The sequence below is a fragment of the Nomascus leucogenys genome, chromosome 3 (genome assembly GCF_006542625.1).
Source record: "Nomascus leucogenys isolate Asia chromosome 3, Asia_NLE_v1, whole genome shotgun sequence".
Lineage (NCBI taxonomy): Eukaryota > Metazoa > Chordata > Mammalia > Primates > Hylobatidae > Nomascus > Nomascus leucogenys.
This window is the reverse complement of record NC_044383.1, coordinates 114,189,034-114,215,645: the sequence shown is the minus strand read 5'-3', so window position 1 is coordinate 114,215,645 and position 26,612 is coordinate 114,189,034. Positions and strand designations below refer to the sequence as shown.

Genomic DNA, 26,612 nt, shown 5'->3' with positions numbered 1-26,612 from the left:
CAAAATAGAATATCATCCAATTGTTTAAAAAAATTTATAAGCACAGCATTTTAACTGAGTACTTCTAAGTAGACCCTGAATGGCTGAAAAATTATTTGATTTCTCATTGAGTAACAAAATAAGCTTTAATTTTGTACTAGAATCTAACTGCATTATCAGGCTTGTATATTTTTTGTGAGACTATATAAACTCTGTTTATTGTATAATAGATTTTTTTCTTATTTATAGATTTTTAAACTGAGTTTTAATTCTGACCTAAAGAGTTATTGCTGGAATTAAATCACCTTGGCTAATTAGTATTATATATTCAGGTCTGTTTATATATTCTTTTTGTCACTTAGGTTAAATGCTATAAATATTGGCCTGATGATACTGAAGTTTATGGTGACTTCAAAGTAACTTGTGTAGAAATGGAACCACTTGCTGAATATGTAGTTAGGACATTCACCCTGGAAAGGGTAAGTACTCTAAAATTCTATTTTAAAAAGTTATATCAAAACTGCTTTTTCTCTTAAAACCTTTGCCAAGTTCTGTTTTGATGATGCTATAAAATCCATTCCTTCATGCATTCACTCCACGAATGTTTATTTGAGAGTTTACTATGTGCCAGACATGTTTCTAAACCTGGGACACAGGTTAAAATCTCCTCGTGGGGATCTTATAGCCGATTGAATTAAGACAGCAATAAAAATAAATAAATCAACTAATATATCATACACCATGACAAGTGCTATAGAGAAAAATAATGTTGGGGAAGGAAGTAGGGAATATTATTGAGGCAGGGGAAGAAATGGTTTACAATTCTGAAAGGATGATCAAAGAAAAACTCATTGTTGAGAAAGTAATGAGTAGAGACCTGAAGTAAGTGAGGGAGTGATGGGTTATGTCCAGGGCAATAATGTTTCTGACAGAGGGGAGAGTCATTTCAGAAGCCTGGAGGCATGTGTAAAGCTGTTAGAATGCCAGACAGTCAGCAGGCCAAGATGTGCAGAGATCCCTAAGTGAAGGGGAAAGAAATACAAAATGAAGGCAGAGAAATCACAAAATTGGATAAGTGGTGCCTTGTAGGCCATGATGATTTTAGTTCATACTAAGATTGAGTTAGGCTGCCATTGTAGGGTTTGTGAGCCCAGGGGTAACATGATCTGAATTTTATTTTTAAAAGGATCACTCCAAGTGTTACATTGCAAAGAATAATGTAAGGTGGCTGGTGTAGTAGACTAAAGTGGAATATAGTAACAGTGAAATACATTTTGTGGTAAAGCTTGGTAGATTTGACCACACAAAATTGTGAAATTACCTGTGGCACAAAAAATATCAGAGGTACATACACACAAAAGAACCTTGTGATTATTTATTAATGTCCTTAATTTATAATGTTAATACCAGTAGAAGAAAAAAAAAAAAAAAACACTAGAATCTCTGAAGAAACACAATTGTTAACATGCCTATTAAAAATGTTTAACCTAGTGTACTTATATACCATTTTGTCCTTTCAAATCAGCAAGAACTTTAAAAAAGAATAATCCTCATTGATTGTTAGAGTATGTTGAAACATATTTTTATACATTACTGATCATAGTTAAATCACTAAAAACCTTCTTTAAATCAGTAAAACAGTATATCTCCAGAGCTTTAAAATATTTTTGTCCTTTGAGAAGTTAACTTTCATGAATCTTTCCTAAGGAATTTATTTAAAATATAATGACTTCATTTATAGTATTAAAAACTTATAGATAACCATACATCTCCAACAATAGAGAAATGATTGAATAGTATTTTATAAAAATATTTGTGAGTTATCCTACCAACATGAAAAAACTAGGCAAAATATTAAGTTGAAAATAGCATTATACAGAACAAAATAATCATGATTATTATAACTGTAAAATACGTATGAAAATTTCTTAGACAAATCAAGTAGAATAAAATAACCAATTGATATGGGAGATTTCAGAAAGAACCATTAAGCTTGATTTAATGAATAACTAGCTCATATTATTAAAAAGGAAATGTGGAATATGCAGTCTCTTAAGTTCATACAAGTCTTCTAAAAATCAATGATGAACTTAGTAATAAGGAAAACCTGAATACATAACAAAAAGTTGAGATATTGCCAAAATCCAATAGAAAGCGATAACAAACCGCTGACCAATGACCCCAGAAATTAGCCTATTAGAAGTCACCAAATCCTCTGCTGAATAATCCTTGAATGATTTCCTCAAAACTAAGATTATATTGTATAGACCAACAGTTTTACATCAAAATTTACCTCATTATTCTATAAGAAAAATTTATACTCACAAGTGATTTCTGTTTTGAAATGTGCTCTGAAATCATGTGAAAAATTATAACGTTGGAAAATCAGAAAAAGTAGACTAGAACAAAGGAAAAATTAAATATAAAAAGGAAACAAACGAGAAAAAAGAAAAAGCTTGTTTATTGAAAAGATCAATAAAGTAATTAAACCACTATTAATTCCAAATGAGGTACAATGAAAACAAAATATACAATATTAGGAAACACAGAGGGACATAGCCATTATACTTGCTATTAGAAAAGCTATAGAAAATATTATGTATAAACTTAAAAATATAACTTTTAGTCTAGGACACGGATTTTCTGGCAAATGCTAATTCTCAAAAATTAGGTCACGAAGAGTTAGAAGCATGAATAGATGGTAGAAGAAAATAGAATGATTGTTAAACTTTATCATTAAAATTGCACTATGGTTTTAAAGTTAAAGTTCCTTTATACTTTAAGGAATAGCTAATGTCTATGTTTTAAAAGTTAACAAATGTACTTGGAAGGCTGAGGCGAGAGAATCATTTGAGCCCAGAAGGCAGAGGTTGCAGTGAGCCAAGATGGCACCACTGCACTCCAGCCTGGGCGACAGAGGGAGACACTGTCTCAAAAAAAAAAAAAAAAAAAAAAGGTTAGTATAATGATGATAACAGAATCAGATAAAGATAGCATTCTCTGGAGCTCTCATTCCCTCTTTCATGATCTCTTTCTTCTCTCTCTTCCTCTCTTCCCCATGCACACACATATTGCAGACCAATTTCATTCAAGAACATGAAAAAATTCAAAATAAAATATTGAAAATTTGGATCTAATAGTGAATTAAGAAAATTTCACTACATGACCTATTATTTTTTCCCTAAGAATGCAGGAATATTTCAACTGTAGTGGGAAATCTAACAGGATATTTCATTATGTCAGACATTAAAGTACCAAAACTGTATGACTTTATTAATAGCTTAATGCATTTAATTTTATTTTCAAAATATTTATAGTAATACTCTAATTAGGGAAATTAAGAGGCATCCTAAACATGATAAAGGTGATTCAACAATACTTAGTAGCAGCCATGTTAAGGAATGAAGAACTAAGGACTATTCATTTATCATAAAAAACTAGTATAAAGATTATATTACTGCTTCTACAATCAGGAATGTTATGTGGATAATCAGTTTCACTAATATTTAAACATTTTTGGAAGTTTTAGCAAATGAAATAAGGCAGCAAGAGGAATAAACTGTGTAACTACTAGAAAAGACAAATTATTTTCAGATTAAAGGATTTATACCAAGAAAAGTATGGATAATATTTTTAAATGGGATGTATAAACATTTATTTAAATGACTAAATCTGCATAAATATTCATAAGTTATAGCTTTTCTTTATATTAGTGATAAACAGAAATAAGAAAATATTACTAAATAATCTTTAAAAATACGAAGTGCCAAAATATCTCAGAATATATTTAATAAGAATGATATAGTTCCTGATTGAATAAAAACACAAAAGTATACTTATGGATACACATAATATGTGAATGAGTGGAGACATGCACCATGTTCCAGAATATGGGAGTACTTGATATTAATATCACTGTATGGATTTAATACAATCCTATTTGGAAAGTCATTGGATTTTTTTTCTTGTTATTTAAAACAAGAAAATTGGGAGTGGGGGTTGTTTTTTTAACCACGTATTTGAAAATCATTCAGAAAAATGTTTAAAAAAATCCAGGGAATAGGTGCTGACATATGAAAATGTACTAAAAAGAGCAAATCCTATACATGTAATAGAAAGATAAAGGGAGCAAGGCCTATTCAGCAACTCTAATAAAAGAATTAATATAGAAGGAGTAAAGTAATTACCTAAAATCAGGCCTTGAAACAATTTTTGACCTTCCTCACTAGAGTTAAAAAGTAGCAAAAGGTGATTTTCCACTGGGGTGATTCCATGGTGATGCTTATCATTGTGATTGTTAGAATTATTTATTGATCCCTGCTTTGTATAGGGTATCGTGCTAGGAATTGGAATTGGAATTAAGAAAACCTTTAAGAAATGATCACAACTTCCAAGGTTTTGGTGGTATTGGTCTGTATAAGACTGAATCTAAAGATAAACTGTTTTTCTCAATTTTGTTTATTTCATGTAATGTGTCTACCTCTTCTGATTGAACAAGTGAGATTGAGAGTTCACAGATAGTTCACAGTAGAATTTAAATTATATAGATTATAGTGGGATTTTTTTCCTTTTGCTACAAATGTGAGTTCTTAAAAATAAATTCTGCAATATTTCATCTGTACCTTCCAAGCTGTGCTACCTCAATCTACAGACTTCTTCTAAAGAAAGGAAGGAAAAAGCTTTGAAATGTGCGTTTATAGGGTTCTCTTAAATTAACCCAATAGAAGAGCAGCACAACAGCAGATGCTTCACTTCTTTCATTTTGTATTTTTGTTACTATAAATAATACTGTGCTGAATTATTTCACAGAGCTAAGAAAAATAGTTTGCCCAAAGAACAGTTTAGCTGCCTGTATATTTTCACAAGCCAATCTAGAGCAGCATTGTCCTGGAAAATCTCTACATGCTATGCTTCAAAACCATTTTCAACATGATTAAGCAAGGCATTAAAATCTCTTTGTGGGGTGAGAAGCTGGAAAGTTGCTTTTATACACTACTTGAGAACTCAGTGCATTGGGTCAATAGGGCAGCATTTTAGCTTTCCCATTTCCTTCTTTTCCCCTAATAATTTAATGTGTTGTCACTCCCAGCAAGAAACAAGCTGTCAAAGTAAATAAAATTTACCCAGACTTTTAGAACCGAGCAAGAACTTATAATTTTCTTTCTTTGGCAGTTGTCTGACAATAAAGGTAAGCTCCTAGTCCATGTTAGGCCTTCATTTTATTTTATTTTATTTTTTTAAGAAAAGGCATAGTCTTTGGTAAAGGTTTTATTGTTATCATTGTCAGTTGGGTCTGTACCCATAATTGTGTTTAATGGCTTTATTTTGGCCATTAAAATGGCTTTTGAAAACATTTCTTTCCATCTTTGCACAGAGGGGATACAATGAAATCCGTGAAGTTAAACAGTTCCATTTCACGGGCTGGCCTGACCATGGAGTGCCCTACCATGCTACAGGGCTGCTTTCCTTTATCCGGCGAGTCAAGTTATCCAACCCTCCCAGTGCCGGCCCCATCGTTGTACATTGCAGGTAAGTGGTGGTCCAAATGGTGTTGACTGTATGCAATCAGCTTTTTTTAGAGTATCAAGACAAGGCTTATGAGCACAAAAACTAATGTGTGCTTACAAAGTTCCAGCTTGCTTGTATTATAGATAAAGTAAAACAGCAATAAAATAAAAGTTGGCTATAAGTAGTCTATAAAACAGGAACTTAAGAAATGCATACATTCATCCTAATGTGTGTAGTGTTATCCACCATTAAAAGTATAGAAACTCTGCCTTTTAGTGGCAACATCTGTGTTTTGTTTTTATCACTTTTGCAAATCCCATATTGTATAGAATGCTAGGTTGAAATAGACATTTCTTGCCAATCTAGAAAATTCCCAATAGAATTCCAGCTTTAAAACTAAATTTCAGACATACAGAGTTACTAAATGGCCTAAATTGCAAGGATTTGTGCTGCAAAACAGCTATTTAAAAAAATTTTTTAGAGACTTCACATTAGAGAACCTTGAAAACTGCATCAGTGACATTCAGCAAATACATGCCAAAAAACACGAGCATTATATCCAGACTTCCTTCTGATTAGAAACTTCTCTAAAACAAGCATTTAGGATACTAAAAGCAAATTACATGGCCTCATTTTGAGGTGTGACCAGAAAAATAAGTACTGAATCTGAAAAGCATTTCCTAAATGATGCTGCACACCATTCTCATACGCTCTTCCCTCCAAGCTACATAATAGGTTGTACCTAAGCATTTTTTGCTTTCTGAAAATCCAACCTATTCAGGATTTAAATAACCATGTATAAAAGAGGGGAAAAAAAGCAAAGAATGAAATAAAGGTAAAATATCCCATAGGATCATATACTATGTACCCTGAAAACAAAAATTTTCCTTTCAGTCCTCCTCATGAAATCTGATGTACTCTTAAATTACATTCCTGTCTCCAACTCTGGGAACAGTGATTGAGAAGATGGTAGGGGACAAAAATAAATAGAGATAGCCACAATATCTTTTGCTTAAATTTCTAAAAGGACAGTGAGCTTAAGAGAAGTGACCAAATCTGGATAACAAGGAAATAATGTTACTAGCCTATCTAAGCACTTAGAAAATGAGATAAATAGGTTTTCAACTTAAGGATTTCTTGATTTATCAGAGAGGTTTACTTTCTTATGAATTGCTTGCTTCAAAAGTGCTCCAAGATTCTCAGATACTCTCTTGAAACAGAAGTGTCATTTTCCACTTAACACTGAAGCATCTCTGGACTACAAAGTGAATTCCCCACTCCCCCCAAAAAATCCTTATTTTGTTTTCCCCAATGACTTCTATATATAAAATTGGAGAAACATTCCGCAGGGGCAAAATAATCACAGTGTATTATAATTAAAGGATACAAAATATGGTGAGATAGAGGAATACATTTTAGTGTTCTATACCTCTGTAGGATGAGTCTAGTAAATGATAATGTTTAGTTTGAGAGGGCTAGAAGGAAGATACTGAATGTTCACAACATAAATGATACATGTTTGAGAGGATGCATATGCCAATCACCCTTTTCTGATCACTCTACATTATATGTATTAAAATATCACTATGTACCCAAGAATATATACATTATTATTTGCCAATTAAAGACTAAAATATAATTTTTTAAAGTATTTTTAAAAATTAACTTTAGAATTAAATATAGTAAGATAGTGGCTAGCCTTGTGGCTTGCTGGGAATCATATTCTACACCTAATAATTCCTTTATCTTTCTCTTCAGATCATGATTCTAATAGTCTTTACACTGTTACTCTCCTCCCCTTTGATAACCATCATTCTCTTGCCCACCCCTAACATTTGCATTTCCTGTGAAGTGTGGCTCCTCAGATTTCCCATTTAAAGTTTTGGGAATTAATTTTCTTTTGCCTTGGTATTTACAAGAGGTGAAGACAGTGAGTGAGCCAATATTCTCACATTGTTGCCAGAGGACACACAACTAGATGAATCTAAAAATATTCAATCTGCAGTTAAATTTTGAAGCGTGAATCTGCCACTTGATCAATTCTATGAACTTGAAATTATGTGTATTAAATTTACATAAAATGAAAATTGTGAGAGAGGTATGGAACTTAAACAGCGTTATTTTCAATTTGAAAATAATTTAGAACTCTTGTTCCAGTCTTTAGTTTATACCAAAGCAGATACTCTGCATGAAGCTATTTGTACATTAATAAGCTTTTACACAGCAGGGACAAGTGTTGTGCTTTGCAGTTTGTTAAATCAATTTGATTCTACCTATCTGACAGTGGAAAAAGTCCTTATTTAAGGTTATGAAGACTAACATGCTTCTTACAATTCATTAAATTTAATTGTTCTTCAGTGCTGGTGCTGGACGAACTGGCTGCTACATTGTGATTGACATCATGCTGGACATGGCTGAAAGAGAGGGTGTTGTTGATATCTACAATTGTGTCAAAGCCTTAAGATCTCGACGTATTAATATGGTCCAGACAGAGGTATGTAGATTTACCTGTAGTAGACTTTTTTTTTTTTTGCAAACGAAGTGTAGATGTCTCTCATATACACTCTACTCAACCGAAAGAGTAGATGTTTTTCATGTGTAATCAATATTAGTTGAATCATATAGAAAAATATTGGTGTTTTAATTCATATTTCCATATAGAGAAAATTTTCTGTATTCCCTAACATGGATGACAGAAAAGTGATACTAAAACTAGTACAAAATTTTCTTTTTCATTCTTTTGGTAGGAACAATACATTTTTATTCATGATGCCATTTTAGAAGCCTGCTTATGTGGAGAAACTGCCATACCTGTCTGTGAATTTAAAGCTGCATATTTTGATATGATTAGAATAGACTCCCAGACTAACTCTTCGCATCTCAAGGATGAATTTCAGGTATTAACTATTTCTAAAACCTCTTTCATGACTTACTACCATTTGTTCTGGGCACTAGGAATCCTTTCAAGGAAGGTCTTTCAAGTCAAATTTACAACGTTTGATCCTGTTTTAAATACAATACGTATCTCTTTCATTATACATATTATATAGTCACTTTTCTATTGATGAATTTGTATCTACTATAACCAAAATGACAAATGAGTTAGACTTAGGGAAGAGCAAAGGGGAAAGGTATCATAAAAGTCAAAAATTAGGCCAGGCGCAGTGGCTCACGCCTGTAATCCCAGCACTTTGGGAGGCCCAGGCGGGTGGATCACGAGGTCAGGAGATCGAGACCATCCTGGCTAACATGGTGAAACCCCATCTGTACTAAAAATACAAAAAAAATTAGCCAGGCCTGGTGGCGGGTGCCTGTAGTCCCAGCTACTTGGGAGGCTGAGGCAGGAGAATGGTGTGACCCTGGGAGGCGGAGCTTTCAGTGAGCCGAGATCGCGCCACTGCACTCCAGCCTGGGCAACAGATCGAGACTCTGTCTGAAAAAAAAGTCAAAATTAGTGGTGATTTGCGTGTATTTAGTGTGTATTGGTGGCCTTTTTTTCATGCAGTCATACAGATTTTGACCTGGGTCACTCACAATGTGATGAGATCAAGCACATTAGTTATAACTGAGTCTGGGTTCAGTGGTGGCTCACACCTATAATCCTAGCACTTTGGGATGCCAAGGCAGGCAGATCTTGAGGTCAGCAGTTCAAGACCAGCCTGGCCAACATGGCAAAACCTCATCTCTACAAAAAATATAAAAAATAGCCGGGCGTGGTGATGCATGCTTGTAGTCCCAGCTACTCAGGAGGTTGAGATGGGAGGGTTGCTTGACCCTGGAAGACTGCTTGACCCTGGAAGACTGCTTAACCCTGGAAGGCTGTGGTGAGCCAAGATATCACCACTGCACTCCAACCTGGGCAACAGAGCAAGACGCTGTCTCAAAATAATAATAATAATAATAATAAATGAAGTTTGTAGTACATATTATTTCAAAATAGCCCTAAATGTTTTCACTGCCCTTAAAACATCCCTGAAGGTGGGTGAAAATAAAATCAAGGGCAGAGACCAAATTATTTGATTGTTGATCGAGTGCTCTTTCCAACATGCCACAGCTTATCTTCAAATATGGCAAGCCCAGATGTTAGTACAAATGATACCGTTTCCCACTGTGATGAAGGGTCATCATCATAATGGACTGCCCAATTGTATTTTCTTTGGTTAAGGCAATGCATTTTGCAGGTAGCAGTGTTGTTTAGCGTACCTTTTCCTTTTAAGAAGAGGAGCCCTGAACCATGTGGGTCTTGTTTCTTTGTCACTTCTCAGGCTTCATTAGCTTTAACTACAAAGTCTATCAGCCTGTCATAGTAGCAAATGCCATTGCCTCGCACAAATCCTTCACTTTCTACTTGGCCTTCTAAATTCCTGATGGATCTGTGTTATACTGTTAAATGGGTCACACTGTCTTCTAACCTGGGTTCTCTTTTCTTTTTAGACTCTGAATTCAGTCACCCCTCGACTACAAGCTGAGGACTGCAGTATAGCGTGCCTGCCAAGGAACCATGACAAGAACCGTTTCATGGACATGCTGCCACCTGACAGATGTCTGCCTTTTTTAATTACAATTGATGGGGAGAGCAGTAACTACATCAATGCTGCTCTTATGGATGTAAGAGACTGCCCTCTTTGTTAGTGTAGAGTGCTGTGAAAAGCTACATAATGCAACTGAACACTGGCTAGTTTTCTTTTCGAGGAAATTAAAATAACCTAAAAAGGAAAAGTGGAAACTTTTACTGAAACACATTTTTTTGGAAAATGATTTTAGATTTTCCCTATAGAGATTCTTAAGAACTGTCATTTTTATAGCTTTATTGTAGATTTGGAGCTTGATTGTCAGTTATTATATTCATGTAGTAAATATTGCAAGTTATAAATTTCATCTTAATTATTTTCAGAAAAGAAAATCATGCCTTATCTATTTTGAATATAATTAGAAATGAATTTTTTAAATCACAGAATGCCAAATCCTACAAAAATTGTGTTAATTTGGGAAATTTTTATTTCTGACATTTAATGTTTCAATAATTTACAATTAATTTGTTGGCCATTAATCAATAAAGACTATTATAAGTAACTAGAGAAGGGATGGATGGTATTATGTTAACACATCCATCATAATGAAAGAACAATCTTGCCCCATTCTAAAATCTTAAATTGCAGGGTGTTATATAGCCCATAGACAGAACAATATGGAAAGAAAGTTTTCTGTTTTAGTTTTTGTTTTTTTTTTTTTTTGGACAGAGTCTCGCTCTGTTGCCCAGGCTGGAGTGCAGTGGCATAATCTCAGCTCACTGCAACCTCCGCCTCCCAGGTTCAAGCAATTCTCCTGCCTCAGACTCTCGAGTAACTTGGAATACAGGAGCGTGCTACCACACCCAGCTTATTTTGTTTGTTTGATATTGTTGTTGTTTTTGAGACAGAGTTCGTTCTTGTTGCCCAGGCTGGAGTGCAATGGCACGATCTCGGCTCACTGCAACCTCCACTTCCCAGGTTCAAATGATTCTCCTGCCTTTGCCTGGGACTACAGGCATGCACTACTGTGCACGGCTAATTTTTTGTATTTAGTAGAGACGGGGTTTCACCATGTTGGTCAGTTTGGTATCGTACTCCTGACCTCAGGTGATCCACCTACCTCGGCCCCCCAAAGTACTGGGATTACAGGCGTAAGCCACCGTGCCGGTCCTTTTTTGTATTTTTAGTAGAGATGAGATTTCACCACATTGGCCAGGCTGGTCTCAAACTCCTGACCTCATGATCCGCCCATCTTGGCCTCCCAAGGAAAGAAAGTTTTAAATTATGACTTTGGCCACTTTACTTTGATTACCTTAGAAAGAAGCAAGAAAGCTATCAAGGTTTAGAATCTTTTTAAACAGTTTACTGCCTTCGTTTCTAGCTTTTGCCCTTTCTCCTATGAAACCATAGCGAGGAGAAATTAGAAGCCACGGTTCATTTCTTTCTGACTATAATCAGGCTTTCTAAGTTATTGTTCCTATTAAGCCCACATTCTGTTTCTATGAGTAGTCTTTAGTTACGTTACTCTTTTTGGTGCTGCAAAGCAGAATGGTCTAAAGGCAGGCTCTCATCCTTGCTGTGGTCGCTTTTGCCTGTGAAAAGCTCTCATCCTTGCTGTGATCGGAGTCTTGCCTGGCCATTAATCACATCCACTGAAATCACATTAAATCCTAATTATACCTTTTCTTTTTATATTAGGTGTCTGAAAAGGCAAATATACTAAATACAGAGATGGCATACAATACTTTTTCATTTCTGCATCTAAATATGGAATGAAAAAAGTATGCGTGAACAAGAAAAGGACAAAATAATAATATTTAGAAAAGCATTGATGCCTTTGAATTTTTTGCCATTGGCATCTTTGTCAAATTTTTCTCAATGTCCAGATTGTCTCCTTTTCTTTTCTTCTTTTTTTTTTTCTTTTTGAGACAAGGTCTCACTCTGTAGCACAGGCTGGAGTGTCGTGCATGATCACAGATGACTGCAGCCTCAATCTCCTGGGCTCAAGTGATCCTCCCACCTCAGCCTACCAAGTAGCTAAAACTAAGATGTATGCTACCATGCCCAGCTAATTTTTTTATTATTATTTTTTGTAAAGATGGGGTCTTGCTTTCTTGTCCAAGCTTGTCTTCTTTTGTGTATGAAGGTTGAACCTTGTAATCCACCTGCTCTTACTGTCTACTTAATCCCCTATGATTCAAAAAAAGACATTTCATAGTTAAAGCTGTTCTGGGGATTTAGTAGTGCAAATGAACCTTTGGAGAAGTAAAGCTGGTTTGATTTACAAGAAGAGGGTTTATTGTTCACCTCTTTCTCCCTACCCTTTATCCCCATCATTAGTGTGATACCCTTTTGCCAGGTCTATGAGGGATTAGGAGCTAAGGCCAAGGATTCTGTAATTTCAAAGCCTTACATATGTTCCTACATTTAGAGGGAAAAAGAATAGGAAATCTTCAGTCTTCTTCTCTCTTATCAGCTCCTCCTCATGCATATCCCCTCCCTTGTGGCTCAAAAAATGAGTAGATAGCCATCAGTCTGCTTTGACTTACCTTTGCATGGAGCAGACATTTGATTGGAAAAAGAGCTTACTTTCTTCTAACTTTTCTCATTGTATTAGTTCATTCTCACACTGCTAATAAAAATGTACCTGAGACTGGGTAATTTATAAAGGAAAGAGGTTTAATTGACTTACAGTTCCACAGGGCTGGAGAGGCCTCAGGATCCCTGCAATTATGGCAGAAAGGGAAGCAAACCCGTCCTTCTTCTCATGGTGGCAGGAAGGGGAAGGAGTGCCAAGCAAAGGGGAAAGCCCCTTATAAAACCATCAGATCTCATGAGAACTCACTCACTATCTGGAGAACAGCATGGGGGAAACTGCCCCCATGATTCAATTATCTCCACCTGGTCCCACCCTTGACATGTGGGGATTATCACAATTCTAGGTGAGATTTGGGTGGGGACACAGAGCCAAACAATATTACTCATGAACCTTCGTGCCTTTCTTAGGAGACACTCATCCCAGCTGCACATGTAACTTGGTAAGGTTTTGAGGTCATTTGGAAGTAGCCAGGTAAATTATTATTGTTATCTACTCAGATTTATCCTGCAGTCTTCAGCCAATGCTGAATGCCATGGTTAGCAGCATTTCCCAAATGGTGGTAGCATCACTGTAGTCCAAGAACCAGTTCCTGTGCTGATGTTAAGATTCTTGAAGGGCTTAAATAGTAGTATGATACAAATGAGTTACAAGATCATTGAAAATTTTTGTCAGCATTAGGGAACTCTATAATCTACTAATTATTATTATTATTGCAAACAATTAGTTTAAATCAAATGGCAATCGTCCAGTCCAGATAAATGTTGTTTTTACTACTCTCTTTGGAAAGAGATAATATCTTGTGTTCTAATCAAGGAGGACTTGGTAAACAAGGAGCTATCTCCCCACTTATGTGGGGACAGGAAGTATATTGCTGTTACTCTTTGGTGCTTCAGGATCTTAAATGGTTGAGACTGTCATTACGACCTTTGATATATGTTAGAAATGCCCAGGAAGCTGTGGAAGGTGGGTTGTCTGCAGGATGTGCAGAATATCCTGATAGTGTCCACATAATGTAAAAGCACAAGTGTTTGAGCTACTTGTGGTTTTTCTTATTTGGAGTAGAGAAGAATAAAACAATCTTACTTGCACACACACACACTATACACATACCCAGATGATTGATAGACATGCCAGGGGTTTTGTGCTTACTTTGCCTTCAGCCTCTCAGAGACTGATTACGTTTGGAAAATTGAAATAGCCCAACAGGTACCTTACAGAGGATGTTAACCTCAGAAGCTCTTTAGTTTCTTCTTTTGTATTTGTCCTGTATTTACATCTTTCAGTAAAGTAAAAATTCAGTTATTGACTTGAATTGCTTTGGAGGCATTGAAATCTTCCACCAAATTGATTCATTACTGTACTAATTCAGTTCATTCCAGTGGTCTGAATCTCTTATTCCATGGTTTAAGCATCACTCTGGCTCCCTCTGCATGTGAAGCTATTGCATCTTACTGGTCCTACATTGAAGTGTATTGTATCTGTTTGTACAACTGATCATGCGTTTTAAGTTTTTATGTTTCTCCATCTACCTTGTTTCTTCACAGAGCTACAGGCAACCAGCTGCTTTCATCGTCACACAATACCCTCTGCCAAACACTGTAAAAGACTTCTGGAGATTAGTGTATGATTATGGCTGTACCTCCATTGTGATGTTAAACGAAGTCGACTTGTCCCAGGTTAATGGCTATGGGTTGCTTTTGTGTACTTATGTACAACTTAATAGAGTAGTAATGAAATGCTAAAATCTGCTTTATACTATCCTAACTAGAAAAAATAATACTCTTTTTTTTTTCTTTCAAAACGTTCATCGTTTAGGGCTGCCCTCAGTACTGGCCAGAGGAAGGGATGCTACGATATGGCCCCATCCAAGTGGAATGTATGTCTTGTTCAATGGATTGTGATGTGATCAACCGGATTTTTAGGATATGCAATCTAACAAGAGTAAGTCACTATCGGATCCTTTGAGCTGATCTAGAATAGGTCAGTCATAACCAAGATGTGGTATAACTTTATTCAGACAACAGGGAGACTAGAATTAATAAGCACTATATCATCCACCTCAAAGCTAGTAACCATCTTATGCCTTAGTACTAGAATAAAAATACAGGAAAGCAGAAACGCTGGAAGCTAGGTTTTTTGGTCAGTCACTAGACTAACATATTTCCTCAGGAAATACAGATGCACTGGCTCAGTCAAGTTGAACAGCCTAGGCCTGGCCTCTGAGTATATGTAGACTTATCTTAAGGATGACTGCATGTTTTATTAGTATTGACATCCAGCCCAGAAATGGCATGTGATAAAAAAATAAGAACATTGCAATAACAATATGACAGAGAAGCTGTACTGCAGGAGGAAAGAGACATGTTGAATCAACCATTATAGAAGGGTTCCATGTCACTGTTCCAAGTTCATTATTGATTATCCTACCTGCAATTTCATCTTCCTAAATGTCTCAACCTATGGCTCTACCCAGATCTAAAGGTAGAACCAGTGCTGCTACCACCATGCCTTTTCCCAGCAGCAAAGTAGTAACTGTATCGTCTTTCTCTGACTCCTCATCTGCTTTCCACTACATGACAAATTCAGTATGGGTGGGGAAGATCTTCAAAAAACAAAAAGTGCTAATAAAGACCGGGCACAGTGCCTCACGCCTGTAATCCCAGCACTTTGGGAGGCCAAGGCGGGCAGATCATAAGGTCAGGAGTTCAAGACCAGCCTGGCCAATGTGGTGAAACCCCATCTCTACTAAAAATACAAAAATTAGCTGGGTGTGGTGGCGGCATGCCTGTAGTCCCAGCTACTGGGGAGGCTGAGGCAGCAGAATCGTTTGAACCCAGGAGGCAGAGGTTGTAGTGAACCGAGATCACGCCACTGTACCCCAGCCTGTATAGAGTGAGACTTCGTCCCAAAAAAAAAAGGTATTAATAAAAGCGATTTAGATTATGTAACCAAATAACAAGCAGAATTGGAAAAGAAAATATTAGTAACTTTCATGGAATTAAGCTCTTTTTAGAGAGAAACATTACTCTGTTTTTTAAAGCACCAGCTCTGTGGCTGTGTATTTTAAGTGTGTGATTAGGATTCTCATGTTTCAGTGTCTCTCATATCGAAATGACTACGTGTGTGTCTGGTTAATAAGTCTATATGTATATAACTATGAGCAGGGACTGGAATCATATCGACTCCTATTGCTCATTTCAGTGGAGAAAAAAGGGTAACTTCAATCATCTCATAATATTCATGCATATCTTAGATGTTAATTTAAATGGAATCTCATTATGTCTGCACATCTGTTACATTATAGTTCTAGTAATATTTTAGTTGGAAAAAACCAGAACTGCTGAAGACAGTAAGGCTTGTCTGTTAATTGAGCAGTTTATGTGAAAAATATTCTAGGAACAGGAGCTGAAATGTTACATTTTTGTCAGCATATTTATTTATTTGTTTGCTTACTTATTGAACTGCCTCTGTATTTGGTATTCTGGTCCTTATTAGTACATGATTTTTTTTCTGTTCTCACTCTCATCATTTAATATATTTAATATATTTCACTGCATCAAATATTTAACATGTACCAACAACAAGTTTGTAGAGTACTAAGTAGGGCTTGTAAACTACCAAAAGATGCATGGGCTCTTGCCAATCTGTTATGATTTACTCATATATTACGTATTCTTCCCGATATTTGTATTTCAAGGTTTAAGGTTTTGATTCATTCTTTCAACAGTACTACTTTTGGGGAAGTATTACGCTAAGTTCTACTGATAAAGAGTGTAGGAATAAAAGATTTCCGTGTACTTAAGGAATCTTTATTTTTTTTCAGGAAGAAAAGCATTACATGAAAATTGCATAATCCTTTTTGTATAAAAGTGATGCGTTTTACAGTGAAAGAGTAAAGAATGTAGAGTGTTTAACTGGGTGATCTGGCATAACTGTGTGATCAGAGATGACTTCTTTGAGATAGTAGTATTTAAGCCAAAATTTAATGAATCAATAGAAATTAGTTGGGGGTTGAGGTAACCCACCATCCTGGTTTGCCCAGGGCAGGAGCTTTCCCAAGACACACAGGCTGCTGTGCTAAGACCAGAGAAGCCCCAGGCCAACCTGGAACAAGTTGGTCATTCTGTTTGGGATTGAGAAGAGCAGGCAAGAAAGAAATATTCAAGGCAAAGGGTACATACAGTATATGCCAAGTCCCCAAGGCAAGAAGTGACTTGATAAATGGATTAAAAGAAGACAAAGAGGAAGTTGAAGAAGGGGGTGGAGCCAGATCACATAAGTTTTTTTAAGCCATGACAACAATTTGGATTTTATGCTAAGATCATTTGAAAATCATTAAAGCAGGAAATGACAAGATTGCATTTGCAGTTCAAAATAATCACGATGCCTATAGTAAGAATGGACTGGAAGGAGATCAAAGTTTAGTCAGGGAGATCAGCTAGGAGGTAATTATCAGAACCTGTGACTGGTAGTAGTGTATTGATGTCAGTGGTGATAAAGAGAAGGCAATGAATCTGAAAGTTATTTAGGAAATGTAATCATAGTAATGAATTACTGGATACATAGTGCAAGGGAGAAACAGGTATAAAGGATGATTGACATGTTTCCTGCTGTTGTCACTTAGAATGTTTTTTTACTAGCATGTACATATTGAGGATTTATACCAGCTAGACTCAATCCAGTGTAGATGCCATTTGTATTGTAAATTATATGCACCTTTTACTTTTTAGTAAAAATTGTAGTCCCAGCTTATTTACATAAAAACACTTCCCTCTACAGCCACAGGAAGGTTATCTGATGGTGCAACAGTTTCAGTACCTAGGATGGGCTTCTCATCGAGAAGTGCCTGGATCCAAAAGGTCATTCTTGAAACTGATACTGCAGGTGGAAAAGTGGCAAGAGGAATGCGAGGAAGGGGAAGGCCGGACGATTATCCACTGCCTGTGAGTGGGGCAGCTCAGCCTGTCATTCATGGGGACTTGGTGCTTATTTTCTCATTTTCAATGTTAAAGACTATCTGGCTTGCATCTTATGGCCCTCCCATGGATGTTATTTTTAAACCGTCTTCCTGTCTCATGAGTCTATAACTAACTACTAAGTTTATTTTGTATATTTTCTAAATATTGATTATTACATAGCTATATTATTTAAACTCTTTGGAACACTACTCGTAACAACTTCTGATTTACACAGTTTACAAATATATCAGAATCTCAAAGTCTAGATTGCAGCAATCTATGCCTATAGCATTTTCCTAAGTATAAGCTACTGATCTAATTTCATCCTCAAGTTTCCTCCTCTCTGTCTTGTACACATATAAAGCAAAATTAAGACACAAATGGAAAACAATTAAAACTACAATGTCTTATTTTCCCAAACATATATGATGGTGTGACCTGTGGTCACTTGCTGCTGCTATCTAAAATGCCTTTGCTTTCTTTGTTTTCAGAAATGGTGGCGGGCGAAGTGGCATGTTCTGTGCTATAGGCATCGTTGTTGAAATGGTGAAACGGCAAAATGTTGTCGATGTTTTCCATGCGGTAAAGACACTAAGGAACAGCAAGCCAAACATGGTGGAAGCCCCGGTGAGTCACAGAATCTTAGACTTGGAAGGCATCTTAGAGATTAGTTAGTCATATACCTACTTATTGATTTGACTTCATACACACATAGGGAATCAGATGTGAAAATGAGACGTTGTGGGGACTTTCCTGCCTAATTAATACATTGCTGAGCATCCCCCTCTACCCACAGACACTTAATCACATATCACATAAACTGCTAATCATGAAACTATTTTCATTTAATTTGGGAAATTTGTAGGATTTTTTTCTGTTATAGCCAAAAAATATTTGCTGTAGTAATCTTTGGCAAATGGTCCTATAAGAAGAATAAATCCTGTATCAAGGCTGTATGTCTAAGGGATATAGGTTTCATCGGTACCTCAAACACCCGGTATTTTTAAAGGGCAACTGAAATTTAGTTTTGTCATTATCTATAATTATTCATTTTCTGATCAAATTATAAATGGTTAAACTCTCATGGTTAAATTTTCAGCTTTTACCAGCTGTAGAGGGCAGTTCATATCATGCTACTTGAGCTTGTCAAGGCTCATAAAGTCAGAACATAGCTTACAAAATAAGAGCTGATAGGTGTGTGTGTGTGACAGTTCATCTAGGTGAAGCTGTATGCAGAGTAAGAAAGAAAGGGACACTTATCTAACACATTTTACTTCTAACGAGAGATATCTGTGGGTTACACGTATGTATGTGCATGGTGGGATCAGGTTGGGAGCAGCTGTGTAGTGTATGCTCACAGAAAAGTAAACCAGAAAAACCAAGGCATCATTGTTGCTTGCCCTACATTTATCAAGATGATCAGATAACTAGAATGAGCAATTCAATAAACCTTTAAAGTATTTCACCACTTCCTGCTCATGGATTGCTCGCACAAGAGTTGCGTTGCTTCCTGAGACAAAATCTGAAGACTTAGGTTTGTACTGTTTCACTTTTACAAGCGGTACCAGACTTCCACCGTTTCTACAGGTGCCCTCAAACTCCTCTACGCCACCTCATTTCCCTGGGTTGTTGCAGCTGTCTACACGAGGTTACATTGGTTTTGATTGGGGTGCTGGCTGTGGAGATGAGAAAGGGGGGATGAATCGGAGGGATTTTTGAGGAGGAACTCTCAGATCGTCTTAGCGACTAAATGAATAGTGGTTATGTCTCTAAACTCTTTGCCATTTGAAGATGCCTTGATGTAAACTCTGCCTCCATTTTTCAGGACAAGTCTTAAAATCATCAGTGGGATCACTTCTGACTTCAGAATTCAACTTTTACCTTCAAAGTTAACTGATTTCCCACATTTTTTAACTAAAAAAATCTATGGTTAAACTCTGCCATTCTGGAACCTTCCAAAAAGTTACTATTTTCCTTTATATTCATGTCCCATGAATCCTGAACACCCTGCCCTCTGATTTGTGTTTAATCAGTGTTGATGATTAGTTTAGTGAGCTGTGGAGTTGAGCTGACGAGTTTGGTGAGGAGATTTAGAGTGAAGGCAAAATTGCTGGAGACTGCTTAAAGAGACATAACTATTTCTAGGCATATTTTGGTTCCTTGAATGCACTCGCCACAGTGGTAGGTGAATTTGAATCATACCTACTTGGCGAATAGTGTTGGAATGATAAAGACCTCTTAAGGAAAGTTTTATTACCCTAGTTTATTGCTGGAGACACCTCGAACTTCTCTTCCAAAATAATATGTATTTTAGACTGTTCTCCAGCCTGAATTTTACCCACTTGAATGAACTGAGTTGGGAATTTATAAATGAATTGCATATTATAAGTAATAGTTTATGATATGGTCTCTGAATTTTCCTAAATTCTTATTATGGAGCAAGTCCATAGATGGGCTTAGAGGAAAGGCAGTTTTAACTCAAAAATTTTATTGCCAATATGTCGTCTTAAACATATAAAGACAGCAGAAATAAATCTTCAGGTAAAAGTAGGCTCAAAATTTAAGGATCACTAACCATTCTTGAAAAATTTGCTTAAATACTCTGATGGATAAAAGCAGTGTCAAAAATTAAGAACTTGAAATTACATAAATGGCTATTTAAAATGGCTGGCTTTTTTTTCTCAAGGAAATCATCGGAAATATATGGAGAAAAACATTTGCAGTTTATCATTGTAGCATTATAAAATAGAGAAAAAAATAAAAGCAACTTAATAGTCAAACAATACTTATGTTTGATTTTTATGTGGTATTAAAATATGTTAAATAACATGGAAAAAGAATTGTAACAACGTTAAATTTTAAAAGTTACATTTAAAATTATATTTTGAAATATACATAGTTATATTTATTCTAAGATAATTATTTCAGCCATGCACAAAAAGAACTGAGGCAAACTAAGGTGATATTTTAACAATTTCTTCTGATGATAGAATTATAGCTCTTTTTCTCATTCTTTATATTTGTTCAGAATTTGTATATTCTTTATATTTGTACAGAATTGTTCTGTAATGATCAAGTATGACTATTATAAACAGATAAAAAATTCTAGACATTTAAAACATTGATAGAAAATATGCAGCAAGGATAAAATGTCTTTTTAAGATAAATTTCCTTTTTCTTCAATGGATCATTAGACTCAAGTATAAAATATGTATGCCTAGATATTAATCTCATACATAGAAAAAATAAATTGTAATCCTTGAGTAATCTAAATTGGTTGTCAAGTTTCATTTGGTAACTTATTCAACATTAGTCTCTTTCTTAAGTTTTCTCACTCTTTGTGTTTTGACATCTTTCAGGAGCAATACCGTTTCTGCTATGATGTAGCTTTGGAGTACCTGGAATCATCTTAGTTGGGTGAGACTCTTTAAAGTGCATCCATGAAGAAACCTGTTCATCTATTGAGCCAGCAGCTGTTGTACCTGTTACACTTGTGCAGAAAGATTTTAATGTGGGGGGTGGGAGACTTTTACATTTGAGAGGTAAAAGTATTTTTCTTATGAAGTTGTGTATCCTAAGAAAAAGGACTGAATTAGTTTTTATTACTATATTAAAGCATCAACATTTCATGCCACATAAATGATATTTAATAAGAACCAGATTGAAATGAGACCGTATTGGTGTTTGTGCAGTGAACATGCCACCTTTTTTCTCATGGTTTCAGTAGAGCAGCTACCACATGTTGCATGAGTTCATACTTTCTATGTGGCATTTTTCTCCCTTTCTAAAATGAAAGCTGATGAATCTTAAAAGGAAGAAGAAAGGAAAAACTGTGCAAATCATAGTAAAGTTCATTTTTAATATGTTTCCAGTGTAGCAGATCTCTATATAAATATATAAATATATATAACTGGCTTATTTTCTTTTAATGTGCAATGATGGCTGGATCATTTAAAGTTCTTTTTAGAAAATAACATAAGCCAAAGACTCAAGTGTAAATATGTCTATATGGAGAAAGCACATTATATTTATTGGTTACTTACATTCCTTTTTTGATGGCTAAAATACTACCACCACACAATCATCTTTTTTTTCCTGAAGAAAGCTTTTCTTTAGCTAAAATCAATTGTAAACGATTTTTGTAGATTATTTTTTGTATGTTTTAGTGTAAGTAGAGGATAAACTTTTTATTCATAAACCAGGAAGCAATGTTCTTTATAGTGATTCTCTTGTGTACATGCTTGTGGATTAAATTTGTGTAAAATCCCTTGGCAATTGGGTCTTTTAATATAGGACCAAATTAAAACATTTTGCTGAAAATGTATAGTTTTTCACAATTTCATTAGATAAATAATGGTTTGGTGATCATACATGAGAAATGTACACATTAAAAGGCCTTGTTGACAGCTTGCACAATGTTGAACGTAGCCTTTAAGCATCATTTAAATTTTAAAGGAATTGAGTTTTTCAGCCTGTGGCCCAGCACTGGTCAAGAAAACAAGATGGCAACATATATGCTTTCAGGGTCAAATTTTAGCAAACTGTAAACTGTCAGGGTGATAAAATGTTTCTCTTGATGTTTACATGCACAAGCTTTGGGTTCTGACTATATAAAGTGTGAACAAATCAATGCCAGATTCCTGTTTTGAGCATTGTCATGGGATTCTTAAGTGAACCTTTCTAAATGTGGTCTTGTTCACATGCTCCACGTAGCTGTAACTTCACATCATCAGCTTGCAGGTTGTAATTGACTAAAGCATTCCAGTATCCTCTTTCTAGATTGCCAGCTCATGACATGGTGCTTATAAAGATTTAATTAAAGTAAGAATGAAATAAAGTTTTTATAATTATAACAGTTATTGTTTGCACATCATTTTTTCCTCTTAATGTTCATGCATTCACTACTAAATGAGTAGCTTACTCCTATACTTGTTGATACAAGTAGGCCACAAACAACTCTGTTCAAAGTAAAACTAATTTCCAACCTCTAGTTTCTTTTTTCTTTCTATGAGTTTAATTTTTTTTTTTTTTTATACTTTAGGTTTTAGGGTACATGTGCACAATGTGCAGGTTTGTTACATATGTATCCATGTGCTGTGTTGGTTTGCTGCACCCATTAACTCGTCATTTAGCATTAGGTATATCTCCTAATGCTGTCCCTCCCCCCTCCCCCCAACCCACAACGGTCCCCAGAGTGTGATGTTCCCCTTCCTGTGTCCATGAGTTCTCATTGTTCAATTCCCACCTATGAGTGAGAACATGCAGTGTTTGGTTTTTTGTCCTTGCGATAGTTTACTGAGAATGATGTTTTCCAGTTTCATCAATGTCCCTACAAAGGACATGAACTCATCATTTTTTATGGCTGCATAGTATTCCATGGTGTATATGTGCCACATTTTCTTAATCCAGTCTATCGTTGTTGGACATTTGGATTGGTTCCAAGTCTTTGCTATTGTGAATAGTGCTGCAACAAACATACGTGTGCATGTGTCTTTATAGCAGCATGATTTATAGTCATTTGGGTATATACCCAGTAATGGGATGGCTGGGTCAAATGGTATTTCTAGTTCTAGATCCCTGAGGAATCGCCACACTGACTTCCACAATGGTTGAACTAGTTTACAGTCCCACCAACAGTGCAAAAGTGTTCCTATTTCTCCACATCCTCTCCAGCACCTGTTGTTTCCTGACTTTTTAATGATCGTCATTCTAACTGGTGTGAGATGGTATCTCATTGTGGTTTTGATTTGCATTTCTCTGATGGCCAGTGATGATGAGCATTTTTTCATGTGTTTTTCGGCTGCATAAATGTCTTCTTTTGAGAAGTGTCTGTTCATGTCCTTTGCCCACTTTTTGATGGGGTTGTTTTTTTCTTGTAAATTTGTTTGAGTTCATTGTAGATTCTGGATACTAGCTGTTTGTCAGATGAATAGGTTGCAAAAATTTTCTCCCATTCTGTAGGTTGCCTGTTCACTCTGATGGTAGTTTCTTTTGCTGTGCAGAAGCTCTTTAGTTTAATTAGATCCCATTTGTCAATTTTGGCTTTTGTTGCCATTGCTTTTGGTGTTTTAGACATGAAGTCCTTGCCCACGCCTATGTCCTGAATGGTATTGCCTAGGCTTTCTTCTAGGGTTTTTATGGTTTTAGGTCTGACATGTAAGTCTTTAATCCATCTTGAATTAATTTTTGTATAAGGGGTAAGGAAGGGATCCAGTTTCAGCTTTCTCCATATGGCTAGCCAGTTTTCCCAGCACCATTTATTAAATAGGGAATCCTTTCCCCATTGCTTGTTTTTGTCAGGTTTGTCAAAGATCAGGTAGTTGTAGATACGCAGCATTATTTCTGAGGGCTCTGTTCTGTTCCATTGATCTATGTCTCTGTTGTGGTACCAGTACCATGCTGTTTTGGTTACTGTAGGCTTGTAGTATAGTTTGAAGTCAGGTAGCGTGATGCCTCCAGCTTTGTTCTTTTGGCTTAGGATTGACTTGGCGATGCGGGCTCTTTTTTGGTTCCATATGAACTTTAAAGTAGTTTTTTCCAATTCTGTGAAGAAAGTCATTGGTAGCTTGATGGGGATGGCATTGAATCTATAAATTACCTTGGGCAGTATGGCCATTTTCACGATATTGATTCTTCCAACCCATGAGCATGGAATGTTCTTCCATTTGTTTGTATCCTCTTTTATTTCCTTGAGCAGTGGTTTGTAGTTCTCCTTGAAGAGGTCCTTCACATCCCTTGTAAGTTGGATTCCTAGGTATTTTATTCTCTTTGAAGCAAATTGTGCATGGGAGCTCACTCATGATTTGGCTTTCTGTTTGTCTGTGATTGGTGTACAAGAATGCTTGTGATTTTTGTACATTGATTTTGTATCCTGAGACTTTGCTGAAGTTGCTAATCAGCTTAAGGAGATTTCGGGCTGAGACGATGGGGTTTTCTAGATATACAATCATGTCATCTGCAAACAGGGACAATTTGACTTCCTCTTTTCCTAATTGAATACCCTTTATTTCCTTCTCCTGCCTGATTGCCCTGGCCAGAACTTCCAGCACTATGTTGAATAGGAGTGGTGAGAGAGGGCATCCCTGTCTTGTGCCAGTTTTCAAAGAGAATGCTTCCAGTTTTTGCCCATTCAGTATGATATTGGCTGTGGGTTTGTCATAGATAGCTCTTATTATTTTGAGATATGTCCCATCGATACCTAATTTATTGAGAGTTTTTAGCATGAAGGGTTGTTGAATTTTGTCAAAGGCCTTTTCTGCATCTATTGAGATAATCATGTGGTTTTTGTCTTTGGTTCTGTTTATATGCTGGATTACATTTATTGATTTGCGTATGTTGAACCAGCCTTGCATCCCAGGGATGAAGCCCACTTGATCATGGTGGATAAGCTTTTTGATGTGCTGCTGGATTCGTCCAACCTCTAGTTTCTTTTATTTTTATTTTCTTAATTGAATGCCAAAATGTCCAGTAGGTGGAGATGGAAAAGGCCAGGAGATTGACATCATTTTTTGTTTGTTGGTTTCTATATTTATCCATGTATGTAATACACATTTTCCATTTATGTATGTCACTATCCATTTATGTAATACATATCTTACTTTTTTCTTCTAACCAACATGACAAATGGTACTTATTATCTCTATTTTACAGATGATGAAATGGAAGCTAATGAGAAGGTACATGATTTGTCAACAGATTCATTCTTACTTAGCAGCTATGTCTTACCACTAAACACATTGTTTCCCAAATGTCACAAAGATAGACAAAAAAATTTAGAATTTCATTTCTATTGTTCCTCATTAATCAATTTTCTCTTAAAGTATTATTATCATCGTGGACATCTTCAATCTCCCATTTGCTTTGTACTTTATTAGAAAATGTGTGACTTTTAAAAAAATTCAGATAAAGCAACCTTTTCCTAGGAAAGCTGATTTTCATTTAAACATGGAGGCATTTAACAAAAAAATCCAGAAACTCGCCCAATATTTTTTTTACCCAGTAATGTTTATTATGTTATCCTATAGAAGATTCTGTTTCACTGTGTGACCCTGACTTCATGTCTGCTCATAATTGCACCACACACCAGCAAAATTATCATGAGCACAACTGTCCACAAAACTCCGAGGTCTGTGCGGCCTCTGAAATTCAAAGAACAAGAGTTCTCTTTCTTTGTCACAGGAAATTGAACTATCATGCTTGCTTTGTTTGGGCACCACAGAAGCCACTTTATCAGGAGACAATGGGAGAGGGGTTGCCTGTTGCTCTCAAAACTCATATTCAAAAGCTCGTATCTTATACCCTTAAGGGCTCCCTAAGTAGCCTTGTACATGACTATGTTCTCCGACACCCTCAGCGGTGTCCCTCTGGGCAGATGTCATGGTGCTGGCTGGGGGTAGGGTCCTCTTCCACTGGCAGAGCTCTACATGCTTTTCATAGTTCAGGGCTTCCTATTCCTAATTGAGTTATTCCTTAAATGGCTGTCATGTCGTTGAATTTTACAGACCCCCTTTCTATAACTATCACTAAGGAGATGTTGGAAGTGTGTGGGCCAGAGACACACCAGCAACTGGGAATTTTTGAGTTTTAAAACCATTCTTGGAAATAAGTGTTATCTCTCTTAGAGCTGTCTCCTAGCCTTTTCTAATACTTAAGCTTTGGAGTCTGTATTAGTCAGGATTCTCTAGAGAGACAGAACTAATAGGATAAATATATAAAGGAGTTTATTAAGTATTAACTTACATGATCACAAGGTCCCACAATAGGCTGTCTGCAAGCTTGAGGAGCAGGAGAGCCAGTCTGAGTCTCAAAACAGAAGAACTTGGAGTCTGATGTTCAAGGGCAGGAAGCATCCAGCACAGGCGAAAGATGTAGGCAGGGAGATTAGGCCAGTCTTGTCTTTTCACGTTTTTCTGCCTGCTTTATATTTGCTGGCAGCTGATGAGATTGTCCCCACCAGATTAAGGGTGGATCTGCCTTCCCCAGCCCACTGATTCAAATGTTAATCTCTTTTGGCATACACACATAGACACACCCAGGATTAATACTTTGTATCCTTCA

General features: G+C 36.1%; 1 protein-coding gene across 9 annotated transcripts in view; it reads left to right on the top strand.

Moving 5' to 3' along the window:
- Positions 1-22,414, top strand: part of PTPRK (protein tyrosine phosphatase receptor type K) — a 554,088-nt gene extending 531,674 nt beyond the window's left edge. For 5 of the 9 annotated variants that reach the window (XM_030809659.1, XM_030809654.1, XM_030809655.1 and 2 more), the window contains 10 exons: positions 342-458; positions 5,354-5,508; positions 7,846-7,981; positions 8,235-8,384; positions 9,922-10,095; positions 14,142-14,273; positions 14,413-14,538; positions 17,377-17,540; positions 18,047-18,182; positions 20,915-22,414. In XM_030809659.1, the coding sequence (XP_030665519.1) occupies positions 342-458; positions 5,354-5,508; positions 7,846-7,981; positions 8,235-8,384; positions 9,922-10,095; positions 14,142-14,273; positions 14,413-14,538; positions 17,377-17,540; positions 18,047-18,182; positions 20,915-20,968 (1,344 nt within the window). In that variant the 3' untranslated portion in view covers positions 20,969-22,414. The remainder of the gene's footprint in view (positions 1-341; positions 459-5,353; positions 5,509-7,845; positions 7,982-8,234; positions 8,385-9,921; positions 10,096-14,141; positions 14,274-14,412; positions 14,539-17,376; positions 17,541-18,046; positions 18,183-20,914) is intronic. The other 4 variants (XM_030809661.1, XM_030809658.1, XM_030809657.1 and 1 more) reach the window with 2 other exon arrangements.
- The last annotated feature ends 4,198 nt before the right edge of the window (positions 22,415-26,612 follow it).